Source organism: Triticum urartu, chromosome 5, assembly GCF_003073215.2.
Source record: "Triticum urartu cultivar G1812 chromosome 5, Tu2.1, whole genome shotgun sequence".
NCBI lineage: Eukaryota > Viridiplantae > Streptophyta > Magnoliopsida > Poales > Poaceae > Triticum > Triticum urartu.
Genome location: NC_053026.1, coordinates 415,765,788 through 415,783,113, shown reverse-complemented (window position 1 = coordinate 415,783,113; position 17,326 = coordinate 415,765,788). Strand labels below are relative to the sequence as shown.

Below are 17,326 nucleotides of genomic sequence, written 5' to 3'. Positions count from 1 at the left end.
GCCAACAGCAAGTAACTGACACTATCTCAATGTTGAGCAATCTACTCTTGCAATCAATGCTGTGCTTACCAGATTATTTTGAACTGGTAAGAATGAACTGTCACGACAGACAACAATAGAAAACATCTGGTGATGGCAATTTGTACTAAACCTACCTTTCATGATTTATATGCGTGTGCAGGTTATTGCCAGTTTCATGAGCCTACCCTATAAACAGCCCCCTGCCAAACCAAACATTTTTTTTCTGCAGTGAGCACTGAGGATTGAACGAACAAGATTCAGGACTTATTATGTTTGGAGTTCACAGAAGAAAATTTGGATTCCATGCAAGGGTTCTACTTGTCCTTGTCTACGACAGGCTGATCATCTTGGTTTCCATCGTTTCTGATCCCAGATAACTGCTGCATTTCCAGTTCTTGCTGCTTCCATGACCTACAAGACCTGAAGGCACAAAGTGTATCAATTAGATCCTTTTTTTCATCCATTCCGAACTGCTACAGCTGGAGTCTTAAGACTCTTATCCGTTCCAAAAATGCGCATTGCAAACTCCTGAATACAGTGCAAATCAACATTGCTTACCGCTGCCTAAAACCCGATCTGTTTCCACCCATGGAGAGCACCGCTGCAGGTGCAGAGCTATATCCAGCATCATCCGAGGGTGACGAACTCATCTTTTTTCACGTTGCAGAAGAACAACGACAGAAATCTTCTCAGAGACTTTTTAGACAACAACGACAGAAATCTTCTCAGAGACTTTTTAGACGATGAAGCTCAGAGTGATGATTGAGCAGATGCTACTTGCGCGGTGAATGTTTCGAAGAGGATTAGAGAAATGTACTCACAAGTTGATGGGACATGGTTCGTTCTGATGTGCGAACTTCATTGCCGGGGCGGCCTCTTGTTCGTTCAATCCTCAGGGCACACATGCATTTCACAAGGAAATACAGGAGAACCCCGCCAAGGCACAGCATTGCCAGGATCTCGATTGCGATTGCCGATCCGGTCACTGAAAGTATTCATCACAGTATAAAAATACAAGGATAGGAATGGTGTGCCACACAAGCCACAGCACCAAACCAAGCACAAAGAAACTCACAGATGGCTCTTGTTGAGTTCATTGCTTTCCTTTTGCTCAGCTGGACAGTCTTCTCTGCTTGCAATGGCCTTGACATCATCTCTGAACAATCTGGGTAGCACCCATAGTTCCCCAGGTCGTTTACGGTGATGGATAAGCTTGTGGCATGGCTTGGACCACCCTGCAAGAGAAAATCTCATATTTTTCTAGTTTCAATACCTCCATTTATAGCTCTCGGACAATCAGTCACTTAGTTAACCAAGAGAATTAAATCATGGGATGAAGAACGAATCGCCAAAAGAGTCCGTGAAGACGGGGTGTTTACTTGGTAAAACAGCCGGTGCATTGCGCTGTTGCAGTCAGCGACATCCAAGCGGAGCCTGATGCCAGTTCCTCTCAAGATCAAGTGATGTGCAATGGCCACATAGGTCTGAAGCGACTGCCACTGGTTACTGCCACCAGTCTTGAGCTCCGCCCTGCCGACGAGACTGGCTGGCAATGTCATCATCAAGGTTCCTTCAAAGACTTCCAAGGAGAGCACTAGCAGAAGGTGAGACCTGTTCCCTGCCACATGAGGTTATTTCTTAGTTACTTTAATTGTCTCCTAAGAACAATGTAAATCTGTCAGGCTAGGAAATAACATTTTACATCTATCTCAAAATAATTAAGCAGGATAAAATCCATTTTTAAAACCATGGTTTCATACCAAAAGAGTAAGACAATGCACCTGGGTACCAACGAAGATCCGGTTCGACGATTGAGAACTCAAATGGATCTCTCTGCTTGTCAAAGATTTGATATCCATCTCTTGATTCTTTTCCACCCAAGAAAATTGATTTCGGAGCCAGTATAACCGGAGGATCATTGACCGGCTCCACGGTGACGTGTAACTCATCACGATGCCTACCATTCCTGTTCCTCGCATATAGCATTATAACATCATCTCCGTAGAAGTCTTGGTTTCTGCAAATGATGTCAGGATTTGAGATTCTTGTAACGCCAGGCCTGCTACAATACTAGCAAGATTCAGATTCTTGGCTAGTACCCGATATACTGAAGATATTTTAGCGCTCCATTTATTTCCTCCACCACCCCTTGTATTTTCAAGGCTTGGCTAGACCTGCCTACCCTGCTGATTGAAAGCGTATCATCTAATAGATGTTGAAGTTTCATTGGCACTGGAGCAAGAAGAACATTGCCGTGCTGCGCTCTCACTGTAACCGATATGTTCTCTGATGTGTCTGAATATGTCATTTCAATCCCTGGAAACCCGCTGCCAAAACATGGAAACGCGTGATCAGTTCAGAAAGCTAAGAAAAAGTACAAAAAATAGAGAGCATCTAGTTGAAGCAATGAAGCTTACCCAAACTTTGGGCCAATTATATCTTCTGTAACATGCAGTTGTTTGGGCAAAGAGATGAACTGAGGTGGTCTGCACAGAACAGATATGAACACTGTGCCACTGACAACGTTGCCATGCTTATCAGATACTGTGTATGAAAAGGAGTCATTCCCAAAAAACCGTTCAAAAGGTGTGTAGCGATAGCCCGGGTTGTACTGTAGGACTGCTCCATGGAGTGGCTTCAGTAAGACGGAGCAAATTTACTATGCGATTAGAGTTATCAAACAAGAAAGTAATGGCACTATGAAACAACTGAAAATGTCACTCTTGTTGTAGTAAGATTGAACAATGACATTTCAAATCTAAGGAGTGTCACTGTACTTGTGTTTGTAACAAGTTTTCTTGTTTAAATTCCAAGTAGAACTGTTTAGGTTTTTTGTACGAAGGAACAAGTAATTAAATTACAAAAAGTAGTTTAATAAACTTACTGAAGATAAATTAACTACGTCAGCTAGTCCTACTGCAATGTAGTCATTTGACAAGATATCAAAGGAAACAGATTCATCCTCCCAAACTGAAATGTGATCTTCCCGAACTTCAGAGAAGTATTCGTCTGCAGGGAGGCATTTTCAGTTAGTCGACGCTCTTAAACATTTTTATGTTTTTATTAATGAATATATCATCCGCGCAATGGAAACTTTACCGGGAAGAACAAGGACCTGGAATGGACAAGGAGCCAGCTGCCTGCTGTCAAACAGAATGCACATGCCATATAAACCAAGATACCTAGCCACATAATGAGCAGTATATGATCCATCTCTGTTGTTGACAAATTCCCCCGCGGTGAAACTTGACGCGTTCATCGGGGCCGTTACATTTGCAGATGTTAGCTGAAGCCTCAGTTTGGGCTCCAGAGATACCACTGGGTTCATGAATGAGTCGACAAGTCGAACGGTTACATTGTTTCTGACTGATCTTTTGGCTTTTGGATCAAACATTGGAGCGGTTGATAAAGATGTGTCAACTGCACCTGCAAAAAGGAAATGTTGTTGAAAGTCAGAGGTCAATCAGCATTAGGAAGACAGAAACAACCCTCGAGTTCGTCCAATGTGAGTTGCTTCAGGTAATGCTGCTGAAATTGTAAAGATACTTTCTGACTGAAATAACGTAGGTGAAGCTACTACGTTGTGTTTTTTCATAAAGGAAACGTTGTTCTGATGCAAAATTATTTGCATAGCCAGGGGCGAAAAAGGAAACAGACTTGCACGAAACGAAAAGTTGTAAAGAACAGTTACTGCATTATCATCGTATATGGGGTGAATGTAGAAGTGAGCTACTAGGATGATACATAGGATGGATGTGGGCATCTCCAAATCCAGAGCCTGGTGTTATTCTTCCATTATCTTAAAAAAATGATGACACACATATAGGAGAAATATACAACCTGGTGAGACTGTCATGTTATAGGGTTTTCCATCATTCAGCGCTATGTTCCCGCACAACACCCAAATTTCATACTCGCCGGCAATTTCAGGAGTATACGAGACATTGAAATTACTTGTTTGTCCATCCGTGGATATCGTCTCTGTACATGGATTCAGCGTTAATGTATAATAATAATTAATAATTTTGAACTGGAATTAGGAAAGATGGTTTTATACTAGCATTTACCATTTGGTTCTCTTACAGGTGTTATAACTGGGTTTACACCAGACGTGCCATTTCTGCTCAGAATCTGCACTCGCAGCATTTTGGTATCAATCGGAGAAGGGCTTCCATACTGATCCACCAGGTAAACCATGAATGATGATGGTGAGCCAGCAACAGATTGCACCAAACCAGAACCATTAACAATGCTTTTTGATCCGTCGCAATACCCTAACAATTTTCACTTATATATCAGCATTAGTTATATGAAACTATACAAGATAGATAAGTCTTCTCAGAAGAAGAAAAACAAAGAAGCAAACATAGTACCTACAAAGACATGGTACACGTACGCCGTATCAGAAAGCCTTTGCTTGAGGTGAGTTTCAAAGATTGTGAGCACAAACTCCCCGGGCTCCACGACGTCGAAGGAGAGCCGCTGAATTCCCTCGGCGACGGCTTCGATCCGGAGACCCCCTACCGGGACCGACAGCCCTGAGGCGCTCTCCACCACCGCAGCATCGAATGGGTGGATCCCCGGGACGAGGTTTCCAAACGAATCCCTCTGGTTTATGAAGATCTCCAGCTTGGAGAATATCTGCACAGCGTTTGTTCCATGCTTCCACTCGGCCGTGCTTTTCGCAATGTCCATTAGTCCTGCAACAAGTTGACCACATTGCATCTGATTTTGAAGTGCCTGCAGGCGTTGTGAGCGGCAATGGCGAGCCAGGTTAGGAGGACCGACCTGGCTTCACTGTGAGCGGCAATGGCGAGCCGCGCAGTTTGGTGTTGTCGGCATGAACGTGCACCAGGAAGTCCCCGGCGAGAGTCGGCACGAACTCGATGCTCATGCACGCGTCCTCCGTCCAGCCGTTGTACTCGAGGCCCGAGAACTGGACGGGCGTCCCGTTGACGTAGGACCAGGACACGGCGAAGTACCAGTTGCCGAAGGGCATGTCGGCTCCCCGCGGGAGGCCGTTGCCGAGGGCGTCCCTGGGGAAGACGGACACGAACGCCCTGGACCCGGCGGCGACGCGGCCGCCGCCGAGGTGCGTCCAGGAGGCCAGGGAGGCGGACGGGCTCACGTCCCGGGCGGCGACGGCGAAGTTGAGCGTGTCCACGCCGAGGAAGAACCGCTCCTCCTCGAAGAGCGCGACGAAGTCCCCGGCCCGCAAGGGCACGAGGGTGATGTTCCAGGACGGCAGGTCGCCCTCGAGGTGCACGGCGACGTCGGTGAGGTAGCTGGTGTTGCCGGCCTTGTCGCCGTGGCCGTGCAGGGTGACCTTGAAGGCCGCCTTGCGCCGCACCTCGGAGACGTTGGCGTCGGGGATGTAGAAAGAGGTGATCATGACGGTCGCGGTGTCGCCGGCCCGGAACGACCCGTTGTCGTCCACCCATCGGAACATGAACGCCGGCCGCGGCGTGATGGGGTATTGCGGCCATTGCTCCTGCGCGGCCGTGGGGCGCAGCGGCGCCAGGCACAGGAGGAGGGAGATGGCTAGGATCGGGCGCGGCGAGAGCGCGGCGCGGTTCGCCATGGATTTGCTTCCGCTTTGGACGTGGAGGGATGCGTTTCGTTCGGTTGCTGGAGATGGTCGTGGAGGGAGGGAAAGAAGAATGCGGCGGGGAGTGCAACTGCAAGTGCAAGGCGGCAACCGCCGGCTGGTGTTGCGTGCGAAGGGGCGGGCAGTACCACCGTAACCGTAAGAGTCCCTGCATTCCAACTGGCCTTGGTGTGTCTGTGTACAAAGAAACATACTCCAACTGGCCTTGGCGTTAGTGCAGCATACCCGGCTGTACAGGAGGAGGGCATGAAGAGGTTGATCCTTGGCCCCGATTCTCCACGGCGCCGCCGGCCGATGAAATCAAATCTGATGCAAACGTCGACAGAAACTCGATGACGCGAATAATTTTCCCCAATCTTTCACGGTACACTGATCTCAATTATAATCTTTCCTTATCTAACTGCACAAATAATCAACCAGCAAAACAGCAATGAACAATGTAGAAACTAGGTTTACTATATGCAAACCTAATTAAACAACACGAGCACCCTGATCGGAAGCGCGTGGACGATCGTAGACGATCGGCCGAAAAATTTAGTAGCACAAGCTACCAACCTTCTCGCCAAGGAAACACAGAACCAGATCGATTCCTCAACTTGTCTCACATACAGTCATGGCCGCCGCCGCCGTAATCTGGCGTTTCTTCTGATTTAACTCAATGTAAAAAAAACCTCTCCCTCGATACACAGCCGGATCGCCTTATATGTAGTGCACGCAGGCGCAAGGCTGCACCAACCTGGACTCCTATTACGACTTGAAAACTAATTGGACACAAAATCTAGTTAGACACGTACTGATACATGCACGTATCGTATACTAGTGACCATGGAAAAAAAAACTCTCTCCTATCTTAGCTAACTAATCAGTATTAAGCTAATACAAAATCCGGCAACGTTGATCACAAGATTCCAAAATAGTACTACTTTCCTTGTGTTGATCAGGTACGACTCAAAGGACTCAAATTGTTCATCAGGCTTTTGCATGGAGTCCTGAACTTCGGCTCAACTTCATCTGTTGGTGCAACTTGAACGGGAATTTCTCCAACAAAAGTACATGCCACCTTGTTGCCATGATGGAACTTGCTCACGTGATGAACTGTCTGATTGATGTCATGAACAACAACAAATTTCTTTCTCTTCTGACGCAAAGCAGGCACTATATATTTCTCCTTTCTTCCCTGTTCAGCCTTCAAAATATCTGTTGTTATCATAGTAGATACGGACGCATCAAAATCCAGCTACGCACGCACTCACCAGACAGATCCACGAGCGGCCGTTGTCTCTCCCTGCCGGCGAGCACAGGCAACGGCGAGGGCATGGACATGTATGCCCACCTACTACCGACGAGGAAGGAAGGAGGCAGGACCTACCTACTATGTACTTGTTTTGTCGGCAAGCTGTCGCCGGAGCTGCGACGGGGACGCCATGACCACCAAGTCGCACGCGGAAGGACCACTACTTTCTTATACTAGTAAATTACACGTGCTTTGCACGTTAGTCCACAATAAAGCCGGATAATAGCGTAAGGTTAACCGATAACTAATTAGGTGAGTGCAACTTGTGTTTTTTTGGGGGAAAGTATAATTTATGTTTAAAATAGAAACAATTGTTGTCATTTGAAATATTAAAGAAATGACTCAAGTTTCTAATCCAGATTCTTTTGTATTTTTTTTGCACGTGATTGAGTTAATTTTATTTATTTGTTGGGTTATTATTGAGTCAAGTTAATGTTATATGGTGCAAATGGGGCACCCCTAATTTCTTTCTTTATTTCATTTGACGATGGAATAAGCTGTTTGACATTACTTTTTCAGTTTAAATTACTTATGTTGATCACCCGTGCATGTATTTAATTTTTTTAATGCGCTATATTGGTCTATGGGCCGAAATTAGTGACAAAATTCGGCCTTGAACTGAAGGGGCTACTCGGTGATTATTAAGAAGGCGCCATTTTTACACTATTTGACCATTCACAACCTATTTGACTATAGGATCGAGTAGGGTGTTTCGGTGCCCAGGCTCATCTGCATCCGGTTAGAAAAAAATCATAAAAAAATTCAAAACAAATTCAAAAAATTCTAATTTTTTTGTGTGGTAGAAAATTTGGTGTGTGAGACCCGCTCCAAATTTCAAGTCATTTGGACATCTGAGCATTTTTAAGAAAAAAAGACAAATTGGATCAAAACAGTACATGAACAGTAAACATTTTTACAGACCCTCAATTTTTTTTTGCTAAGAGCTGCTCATATATCCAAATGACTTGAAAATTGGAACGGGTCTCACGCAACAAATTGTCTACGACACAAATTTTTTTTGGAATGTTTCTAGTATTTGTTTTGAATTTTTTCGTTAGCGCAGGTGCAGAGATGGATTTTCGTATAGGATCTTCTTTCTTTTGCTAGGAGTCATCCCGATGTTTCTCATCTCATGGTAGTTCTGGGTTTCTAGTACTGCTACAGGTAATTAACCCTCCATAATCTGTCATCAGATGATCCCGGTGTGATGTCTCTGTAGCACCTGCGCGAGCAGCAACAGAAACCGGGGTGAACAACGATAATACCACCAACTATGTTCCTACAATACTCTGCCTCGGAGACTTACGAATGCGTAGGATTTTATGGCAGCCAGTACGCGGCGGCCAGCGGGAGACCAGCAAAAGCAGCGAGGGAAAACGTCGGCGACTGCGCACGGAGTAGTGCGAGCTAGGCAGCCATCTGATGCGAGGAAGAGGGCGAGCAGCTAGGCGTTACACTTACACCGGCGTTCCTCCCGGTGCGTGCGGAGCCGGCGCCGGCCATGGCTTATAGTCAGATCCAATAGTGGCCGTCAGGTCGACGCAAGCTCTGCTCCATCAATCCATGATGGTTCTCGAACACCCGAGACCGTGGGAGATAGTACCGGAACTGCCATGCGGCTAGATCCAGATCAACATAAAAGTTGATCCAACGGTTAGGGACGCTGGGATTTGCCAATTCTCAACCGTTGGATACCTATAAAATCAACGGCTAGCATTTGAACTTATTCATACACTATATAGGGGTATAGATATGGAGAGATACTGTTGCGGTGTGTGGTGGAAAGAAGGAGGGCGGCGTGGTCCATGGCTACCGTGCCATGGATCGATGAGCTGGCGTGATCCATACCCTAGATTAGATTGATGCCTCATTGTGTTCTCACGAACACTAGTAACTGCTTCTATATCCTAGATTAGCACGCGAAAAAGGGCTACTACTTGCAGGACGCGAGGGAAAAGGGCTTCCAATCGATTCAAGCTATTATAACTGCTTGTAATTAATGCTGCCTTATTTTAAGGTATACTCTTCTTTATAGGAATATGTATGGCAAACCAATACTCCCTCCATCTAGAATTACTCTTAGAAACGGAGGGAGCAACCCTTACGAACCTTTTAACTTTTCTTTTCTTTGATTCTCAGCTTTTAGTGTTTCTTTGATGGCATTCTCAGCTTCTAGTGGATCCACATCCACTCACTCAAAATGGATTTTTCTTGACTTGTCATTCCGGTGTCAATTTGTTTCTTTGCAATTCATTGATGTAGTCACTACTCCCTCCGTCCGAAAAAACTATCTAGCACTAGCTTGTCATTTGATGGACAAGCCTTTTCAAACGGAGGGAGTACTAATATCTTCTCTGATGATGGTTCATGACAAGGGCGTCCTCTTTTCTCTTATTTCATCATTCTGGTGTCAAATTTGTTCACAAGAATAACATGTCCTGGTTTATTCATCCATGCATTTCCAAATCAACATAGAATCAAGCTCTTGGGAATTCATATATTTTACACCATATGTTTGTTCCTTCCACGACATAAAACAAAAGAAAATGGATGGTTCCACAACATAGCTCAATCTATATATCTTCTCTGCTGGAAAAGAAATAAGGAACCTAATTAACTATGCCGATGAATTCATCCATCCATGCTTGTACTCGCCGACGACGTCCTTATCTTCAGCAACCAATTTAACGGAGATGATTGCCCTGAGTGTTGGCTGCTACTAACAGGAGGCTATGAGAACAAGAACATGTTTTGCGCAACCGTCACAGAAACCAAGTCTTGCAGCATCGCATCGACCCCCTTGTGCATGTCAATCCTCGCTTCCACGGTTGCCCGGGATTCGTTATGTCCACTGGAGCAAAAACACAACTTCCCGTCAGCACAATTAGCCAAGAGAGTAATCAAGTTAAGCCAGCAACCTCATCAGAACAGATATTAACATGTTCAGAAAATTGAACAGACTGCTGAGGAGCGGATGGTTCCCGAATAACTATGGCAGTAACCCAAGCAGAACTTTCGACCTGTGAATCCTCTACACCTGACGATGGTGCAAAAGACAAGATATAAGTTCCAACATCTAAATTCTCCCATTCATTTCCATCAAAAGGAGCCCTATATTGCTCACCAATCCTTGGGCCAAGCCCACTGAGTACATAAGCATCCTGAAACAAACAAACGACAAATATATTTGAATAAACTGGCAGAGAATTTGAAAGAAATACTAGGATCACAACTTTCTAACTAAATATAAAGGCAACTTATCACATACAATTTCAGCCACAAGCAAAAGAACATGCCTCAAAACAGATTCCAGTATGGTAGAATCTTTCATATACTGTAGTGAACAAACTTCAAAAAAGTGAAGCAAACAAAAACATCAGATAAGAGTTAGCAGTACCTTTGAGAAACCAGTAGACACCAAGGTTTCATCTTCCATTTTGTATTCATACATTACCCAATCAGTCCTATTGCCTTTGGGTGCCTTGCCTTCATGAAAAATCAATGTTTTCTTCAACCCAACAATGCGAGAGTTCAGGTCAATAGTTCCGTCTTTTCCACTTGTTTTCCAATAACCATTCGGTGTGGTACGGTTCGTCCAAGACCCTTTAGGATTTTTTTTGTCATGGGGGCAAAAGAAGAACCACTCAAGATCTTTGCTCTGGAGACATGATTTATGATTTATCTGCACAGAAACATAGAAGGTCGCGACAAAGGCAGGAACCAAATTCAACCAAAGAGAGAGCACTACAAGAATTCTAGATTAATTTGCAACTCATTTGGGTGCAATCATTAAATAAAAAAATAAAACAATAGATGAAATTACCAGGAGGTCCCAAGGAGCAAATTTGTACAGCTCAACCTCTGAGATAGCTTCGACAAAAAGTTTCTTCCCCATAATCTTCCTTTTCAAGTAGTAAGAAACAAACTCAACATCAGTTGGATGGAAACGAAAGCCAGGCGGCAGGCAAGTTTGAGACATCACCGGAGTGGGTTTCTTTTGCTCAGTATCAACAGAAGAACACAAGAGGTGAAACACAACCAGAATTGCTTCACCAGATAATGCAACTAACAATACCAGTAAATCAGGGAAATATTAAGTTTGCCAGAAAGTTGAATGCTTCTGTCCTCAAAAGACAGAATCAAGGCTACAGATCAACCAAACTTAAGGAGAGAGGAGCTCAAAAGAGAACAAGCAAGAACCAGAGAAGAGAGCATCAGAAGATTGCAGTGTGAGCAGAGTAGGACAGCTCATGTTATAACAACTGTTCTGAAGGGAGGATCGAAAAATTGATCCAACCGAAAGCTGGAGGAGACACAACTGATGGGAAACCAAGCTTGGCAAGACTCAAGGAAAGCAGTACACCAAGGACTCGAGCGACAAATATTTCTGAACTCAAATGAGAGAGTCTTGCCAATCAAACCAACTACCACTGATCCACATGATAGGAAGTATTCACACAAAACTCGGAATTTTATGCAATATATGAACCAGAAGTAGCATGAGAGGAAATAAGGGGATGATGCCTCGCTGACTTCAAAAGACATGAGTTATTCAGATCAAAAACCTGCATGAGATTAGAAATCATGACAGAAAGGAAAAACATATGCAACAAATGAAAATACAGAATACATATGTTCCATGTTTTATCCAGATCAATGAGGTATCTTCCCATCCAACTAACTAAAGTCCAGGAAGCAAAGAAAAGATTGCCTATAAAGAAAGTGGATTTTACAGTGTACACAACTCGCAATGAAATACTAGCACATTAACAAGGTGTATCTAACCTACACCATGGCTTTGAGGAGGAATAGAATCACTTGAATTTATGATACTTCATAGGCACAGATGATATTAGTAACAAAACAAAAGTAATCTTTCCCACAAACGAAAAAACTACGGTAAGTTTCCTAGAAGAAACGGCAAGGGTGGTCGGTGGCTTTTCTTAACAAGGTAGATAAGATCCCAACCATGTGTAGTGTACAATCAATCGATCAGGCGAAAGAACATGGTTATTCATCCAGTATGTGCATGTACATATCTCCGGCTAATTTATTTAGTGTTTTTTCTGCTATCTATGGTAATTGGTAGAACCAGTTATTATTTCTCTTTTGAAGTATATACTGGACGTTGTTAGTGGCAGCATACATCAATCATCCTTTTCGTGTTGAGATTTAGTTGGGGGATGATTAATTAATCTAGCCTAGCTGAGTACTCCCTCCGTCCCATAATATAGATTGTTTTGCAAGCTAAATCAGCTTGCAAAACGATCTTATATTATGGGACAAAGGGAGTATAAGATTGCACAAAATAAATAAGTACATATTAAAGTATATATAGGAGAACCTACATGTACTATTAATACAACGGGTGGAACATACACTCTAAAGTTCGGGTCAAAGGCTTGCACCTAGATGGCAGGATTATACATTTGACCCTCCACCAATTTAGTTAGACTCAGCTCCTTAGAATCGAAGCCACACACACATAGATGATGTCCAAGTGTAAATATGAAGCTTGAGACAACCATACATTATTAATACTGCAGTAGTCCACGTCTTAATCATTTGCCATGTCCAGATCCATACCCATATCCATGACCTTCACCGTAGCCCGAACCAGCCCCATTTCCATAACCACTACCAGAGCCTTCACCATAGCCTGAGCCTGAACCAGAGCCTTGGCCATGACCTTCGCCATATCCAGATCCTTGCCCGACACCACTTCCTTGACCATAACCTTCGCCATGGCCCTCACCGTATCCGGATCCTTGCCCGGCACCACTACCTTGACCATAACCTTCGCCATGACCCTCACCATATCCAGATCCTTGCCCGGCACCACTTCCTTGACCATAACCTTCACCATGGCCCTCACCATATCCTGATCCCGCACCACGTCCTTGACCATAACCTTCACCATGTCCCTCACCATAACCCGAACCAGAGCCTGAACCTTGTCCATGGCCCGAGCCGGAACCCTGTCCATATCCAGATCCTTGGCCCTCGCCTTCGCCTTTTCCCTGCCCCTGACCATAACCGGACCCCGAACCAGCACCTGAGCCAGAGCCTCCACCCGAGCCTGAACCGGCACCAGAGCCAGAAGCTCCACCATAGGCTCCACCCGAGCCTGAACCAGCACCAGAGCCAGAGGCTCCACCTGAGCCTGAGCCTGCACCTGAACCAGCACCAGAGCCTGAGCCTGCACCTGAACCAGCGCCAGAGCCAGAAGCTCCACCAGAGCCTGAACCAGCACCAGAGGCAGAGGCTCCACCTGAACCTGAGCCAGCACCAGACCCAGCATAAGACCCCCCACCAGAAACTGCACCCGAACCCGCTGATGATGCAGCGCCCGAACCAGATCCCGAGCCAGACCCCGAACCAGAGGCTGATCCCGGCCCTGATCCAGACGCAGAACCAGACCCTGATGCAGAGCCGGCACCACCAATGGCACCACCAATAGCACCACCTATGCCAATGTTACCCCCTATATTAACACCTGTACCGGTCTTGAAGCCTACACCACCAAGGTCTAGGCCTAAGTCCTTCCGGGCAATGCGACCCTCGGATGCCAAAACAAGTGCGGCAAGCACAACAATGCCAACCGAAATGGTCGTCATTTGTCGCATTGTCGCGGAACCTCTAAGAACTAGGTCTTGCTTCTATGTGATTCAAATATGTTCTGCTACTGGCTTGCTTTCTTGCCTACAAGGCTGTGCTTCTCCTTGTCCTTGGTATGCAAACACTGGGAACAATGCCGTGCTATTTATAGGGTCCAGAAGTGGGCTTTCGCAAATGTGGTTTGGCCTGCGTCTTCTTCCTTGGTGGGAAGAACTTGTGGCTGTGGCTTACTGCGCGGCCGAATTCGCTCGGGTAGTGGCGCGCAGTGTGTGGCCGGCGGTGCAAAGGGAGTGGAGACGTGAGGCCTCGTAGCGCGTCGGGGTGACACGTTTCAAGTGCGCCGCTGCATGCATTGTGTGAGAGGGAATATGGTTGCTGCACTGCGTACGTGAAGTTGACGTGACCTGCGGAGATTTGGTATAATGGAGCAGCTTTTTTGTTGATCAATGGGGGATTCCAGAAGCTAGCTAGCTCTGCCGTTTTATCTTTTAGCTGGATGCATGATGGTTGTGGCTACTGGCTAGTGGTGGATGCGAGAGCAGTGCTAGTGCTAGTCCTTTTCATCTTTGGATGTCCATGTCCATACTGTCGACCTTGTGGTTGACTTAAATTAATCTCAAATTTTGCTCCTTGGATTATTACACTTATTATCATATTGCCGGAGTAGTGAGAGGTTTACAGTGGGCTGAGCACGAATCATCTGCTGGCGATAATGACTTATGGTTCGGCTTCACAATGAGATATGTCACACTCATTGGCTGGCACGGAAGGAGGCTCTAATTTTTCGATTTAAAATTACGTGCTAGTCATATATAATTCGTTGAATAAAACTAGTCCTTTCAAAAAAAAACTATGGGTAGGTTGGCTGTCTTGATCTTAATTTATAGATAATCTCCATCAACTCTCTCTACACGGGTCACCAAAAAAAAAACTCTCTGCATGTGAGCTTAATTGTGAGATAAATATATACCGTTGACTAAGTGAACATAAAATAAAATAGTAACACTAAGTGTTTCGGACGCGGTCTTGTCATTATCTTCTACTACCTCTATACACTAATATAAGTTGTTTTTGCAGTTTAATTTAAACTGTACAAAGTCCTACATTAGTGTATATAGAGAGTATATCTAAATAGCTAGTCCTCACTAATATATTTCTCTCAACATACAAGTATACCACCTCATCATACACCATATACGGAAAAAGATCCACCTCAACATGTAAACATGCATGAGAGTTTTCATTCTATTATGTCATTTATATTTAACAAGTATTTATAACTATACATTGATCAAAAACAATAATTCACATGTATTTTCAGTTCTAGTTCTCATATTACCTCAAATATCTATGTTTCACACAATCACATTTATTGCAAAACATTCACGCAACAACGTATGGGCCATCATCTAGTCCATAACAAAAAAAAGAACTTCACTAATTATACCTCGTCACTGAAATGCCGAATCAACCAAGTATTTCATGTGTGTAAACACCAAACCACGTGCGCCCTTAGTCCCTTAGGAGTCGATGATAAGCATTAGTAAATAATTGTTGTAGAACTCAAACATAATTTGTTTTATCTTGATGCAGAAATATGCTCCATATGTTTCAAAATATACTCCTTCCGTATCATAGTGTCAAAAAACGTCTTATATTTTGATACAGAGGGAGTATGTCCTATAAAATTTGTCCAAGTCAGAGATTCTGAAGGTTGTCCAAATTTATACAGAAAAAAATTACAACTATATATAAGATATCAATAAATACACCATAAAAACATATTTCATTGTATATTTTTATTTGGTTTGTTATTGTAGATGTAAATTTCATATAAACTTCTTTTTATGAATTGATTTCCTATATAAACTTGGCCAAACTTGGAGAGCTTTGACTTCGGACAAAACTTGTAGGCCTTATATTCTCAGACGAAGGAAACATCACCCATTATCTAAAAAAATGTGCATGCAAGCTATCAACAATTATTTGTGTGTTAGCTAATACTATTTACCGAAAGTTGGACCTTATGTATTTTTCTATCTTTACCATACTACATAATTTAATAGGACATTCTAAAGTTGAATATGATTCATCAGAAACACACATATTATATATATATATATGTGTGTGTGTGTGTGTGTGTGTGTGTGTAAATCTATATATATATATATATATATATATATATATATATATAGATTTATACATACGCCGTAATACTCGGTGGCAATATCATAATCTTGATGCTATTGCAACTAGGTGAGAGCCCATGGTAGAGTATTGGTTTAACAAAGAGTGAAGTCTCAATAGTATATATTGGTGCTTGGCTAACTACATAAGGATACAACTCTGGTGTTCAAGTTAATGTTAGTAGATCATGCATCGAACATAATTACTCAAGAGCCCAAGCATGAGAATATAATTTAAAAATTGGAAAACAACATGCATTTGGGATTCATCTAGGATCCTTTATTCAAAGCATGCACAAGTTTTTATATAACCAAATTGTTTAATCTTTATCAAAATTAAATACATCAAATATCATTTCCTTCAACATGGTCGAAATCACTATGTATGTATGGCCTTGCGGGTAGAATTAACATAGTATTTAGAGAATAGTGTCTTCATCCTAGCTCGCGTCAATGGTGGCCTTGCACTCTTCTGGCTTCGGAACCTGCTTCTGATCCAGCACTAGAGCTTGCACTTGAACCTGCACTTGATCCGGCACTAGAGCCTGCACTTGATCCGGCCCCGGATCCTGCACTAGAGCTAGCACCTGATCCAGCGCTTGAGCTGCTTCCCGACCCAGAGCCCGAAGCCGAAGCTGAGCCTGACCCTGAACTCGAGCTAGAGCCACCGGTACCGCCACCTAATCCAATACCGAGTCCTGCCCCAAGCCCAAGCCCACCCCCTCCCGAGGTTGAGCCTGACCCAGAAGCCGATGCCGATCCAGAACCAGATCCTATGCCTGGAATTGATCCAGAACGAGAGACAGATGCCGAGCCCGACCCATAACCGGAACTAGAACCACCACCACCACCTACACCAATACCGACTCCAACACCAAGTCCAAGACCTAGACCACCTGACCCTGAGCCCGACCCCGAACCAGACCCTGAACCAGAGCCCGACCCTGATCCGGAACCGGATCCCGAGCCCGAACCCGAGCCAGAGCCGGAACCACCTGCGCCCACACCACCACCCAAGCCGATATCAACTCCAAGCCCACCAAGGCCGAGGTTGAGACCAAGGTCCTTCCGAGCAGAGCGGCCCTCACCCACCGGGACAATTGATGCACCAGCGACAACTACAACTACGAAAGCAATGGCCTTAATGCAAACCATTGTGCCCGCTGCTCTCTCTAGTCTCTATCTCAACAGTGAACCAGTGAGTAGGTGATTGTGAACTAGTGATGATCGATGCTGAGTTCGACAGACCTTCTGGGAATTTATAGGTCGACGAGAGCGAGAGGCTGTGCGCTTGTGCTACCGATCTACCGATAAAGTCCGTGGTGGCGAAGTGGCGTGGTTGAATCATCCGCGTGTATGCTCCAGATTAGCCTCCGTGCATGTGTGGCCAGGGAGCCGTGCCTTTTTCCATGAGAATCGGTGAGAATTCAACGCGGCGATCGTGCTCCCGGACGGCGTGTGTAGTGGGCGGCCGGGTTTAGTTGCTGCCGGTGAGCTATTCGACCGTTGGCGTACCACAGCTGCGGCTGCGCGACACGTCCCGGCGTCGAGAAAATCATGAGACCGTCGATGCTGATGGGCGCGTAGAAAAGTTGGCGC

At 44.7% G+C, this 17,326-nt stretch overlaps 3 protein-coding genes across 6 annotated transcripts; all 3 read right to left on the bottom strand.

The window, feature by feature from the left end:
- Positions 1-181: 181 nt before the first annotated feature.
- LOC125509416 (protein GAMETE EXPRESSED 2) lies at positions 182-6,729 on the bottom strand. The gene is made up of 14 exons (XM_048674391.1): positions 4,810-6,729; positions 4,395-4,721; positions 4,089-4,295; positions 3,862-4,002; positions 3,121-3,447; positions 2,906-3,030; positions 2,439-2,656; positions 2,121-2,348; positions 1,803-2,038; positions 1,401-1,639; positions 1,097-1,256; positions 843-1,006; positions 580-671; positions 182-441 (listed from the first exon to the last, which is right to left on the bottom strand). The coding sequence occupies exons 1-14, from the start codon at positions 5,819-5,821 to the stop codon at positions 336-338; spliced, it is 3,582 nt and encodes a 1,193-aa protein (XP_048530348.1). The 5' UTR covers positions 5,822-6,729; the 3' UTR covers positions 182-335.
- A 2,609-nt stretch (positions 6,730-9,338) lies between these two features.
- LOC125509415 (NAC domain-containing protein 82-like) lies at positions 9,339-11,989 on the bottom strand. 4 transcript variants are annotated; one of them, XM_048674390.1, is made up of 5 exons: positions 10,747-11,989; positions 10,321-10,605; positions 10,048-10,084; positions 9,863-9,960; positions 9,339-9,774 (listed from the first exon to the last, which is right to left on the bottom strand). In XM_048674390.1, the coding sequence occupies exons 1-5, from the start codon at positions 10,900-10,902 to the stop codon at positions 9,766-9,768; spliced, it is 585 nt and encodes a 194-aa protein (XP_048530347.1). In that variant the 5' UTR covers positions 10,903-11,989; the 3' UTR covers positions 9,339-9,765. The 4 variants fall into 4 exon arrangements, with proteins under 4 accessions (XP_048530347.1, XP_048530345.1, XP_048530346.1 ...); XM_048674388.1 differs by having other exon boundaries at positions 9,863-10,084; XM_048674389.1 differs by having other exon boundaries at positions 9,339-9,960.
- A 247-nt stretch (positions 11,990-12,236) lies between these two features.
- Positions 12,237-13,672, bottom strand: LOC125509414 (fibroin heavy chain-like). The gene has a single exon (XM_048674385.1). It carries the CDS (start codon positions 13,547-13,549, stop codon positions 12,485-12,487), a length of 1,065 nt encoding a protein of 354 aa, XP_048530342.1. The 5' UTR covers positions 13,550-13,672; the 3' UTR covers positions 12,237-12,484.
- Between the last annotated feature and the right edge of the window lie 3,654 nt (positions 13,673-17,326).

Coding starts and splice junctions, on each gene's coding strand:
- LOC125509416 (XM_048674391.1), bottom strand. CDS start 5,821: ATGTTTCTTTGTACACAGACACACCAAGGCCAGTTGGAATGCAGGGAC. Junction 4,296..4,394: donor CGTGTACCATGTCTTTGTAG/GTACTATGTTTG, acceptor GAAAATTGTTAG/GGTATTGCGACGGATCAAAA. Junction 1,640..1,802: donor GGATCTTCGTTGGTACCCAG/GTGCATTGTCTT, acceptor CTCATGTGGCAG/GGAACAGGTCTCACCTTCTG.
- LOC125509415 (XM_048674386.1), bottom strand. CDS start 10,902: ATGTCTCAAACTTGCCTGCCGCCTGGCTTTCGTTTCCATCCAACTGAT. Junction 10,606..10,746: donor TTGCTCCTTGGGACCTCCTG/GTAATTTCATCT, acceptor GTTTCTGTGCAG/ATAAATCATAAATCATGTCT. Junction 10,085..10,320: donor TGTCTACTGGTTTCTCAAAG/GTACTGCTAACT, acceptor TGTTTGTTTCAG/GATGCTTATGTACTCAGTGG.
- LOC125509414 (XM_048674385.1), bottom strand. CDS start 13,549: ATGCGACAAATGACGACCATTTCGGTTGGCATTGTTGTGCTTGCCGCA.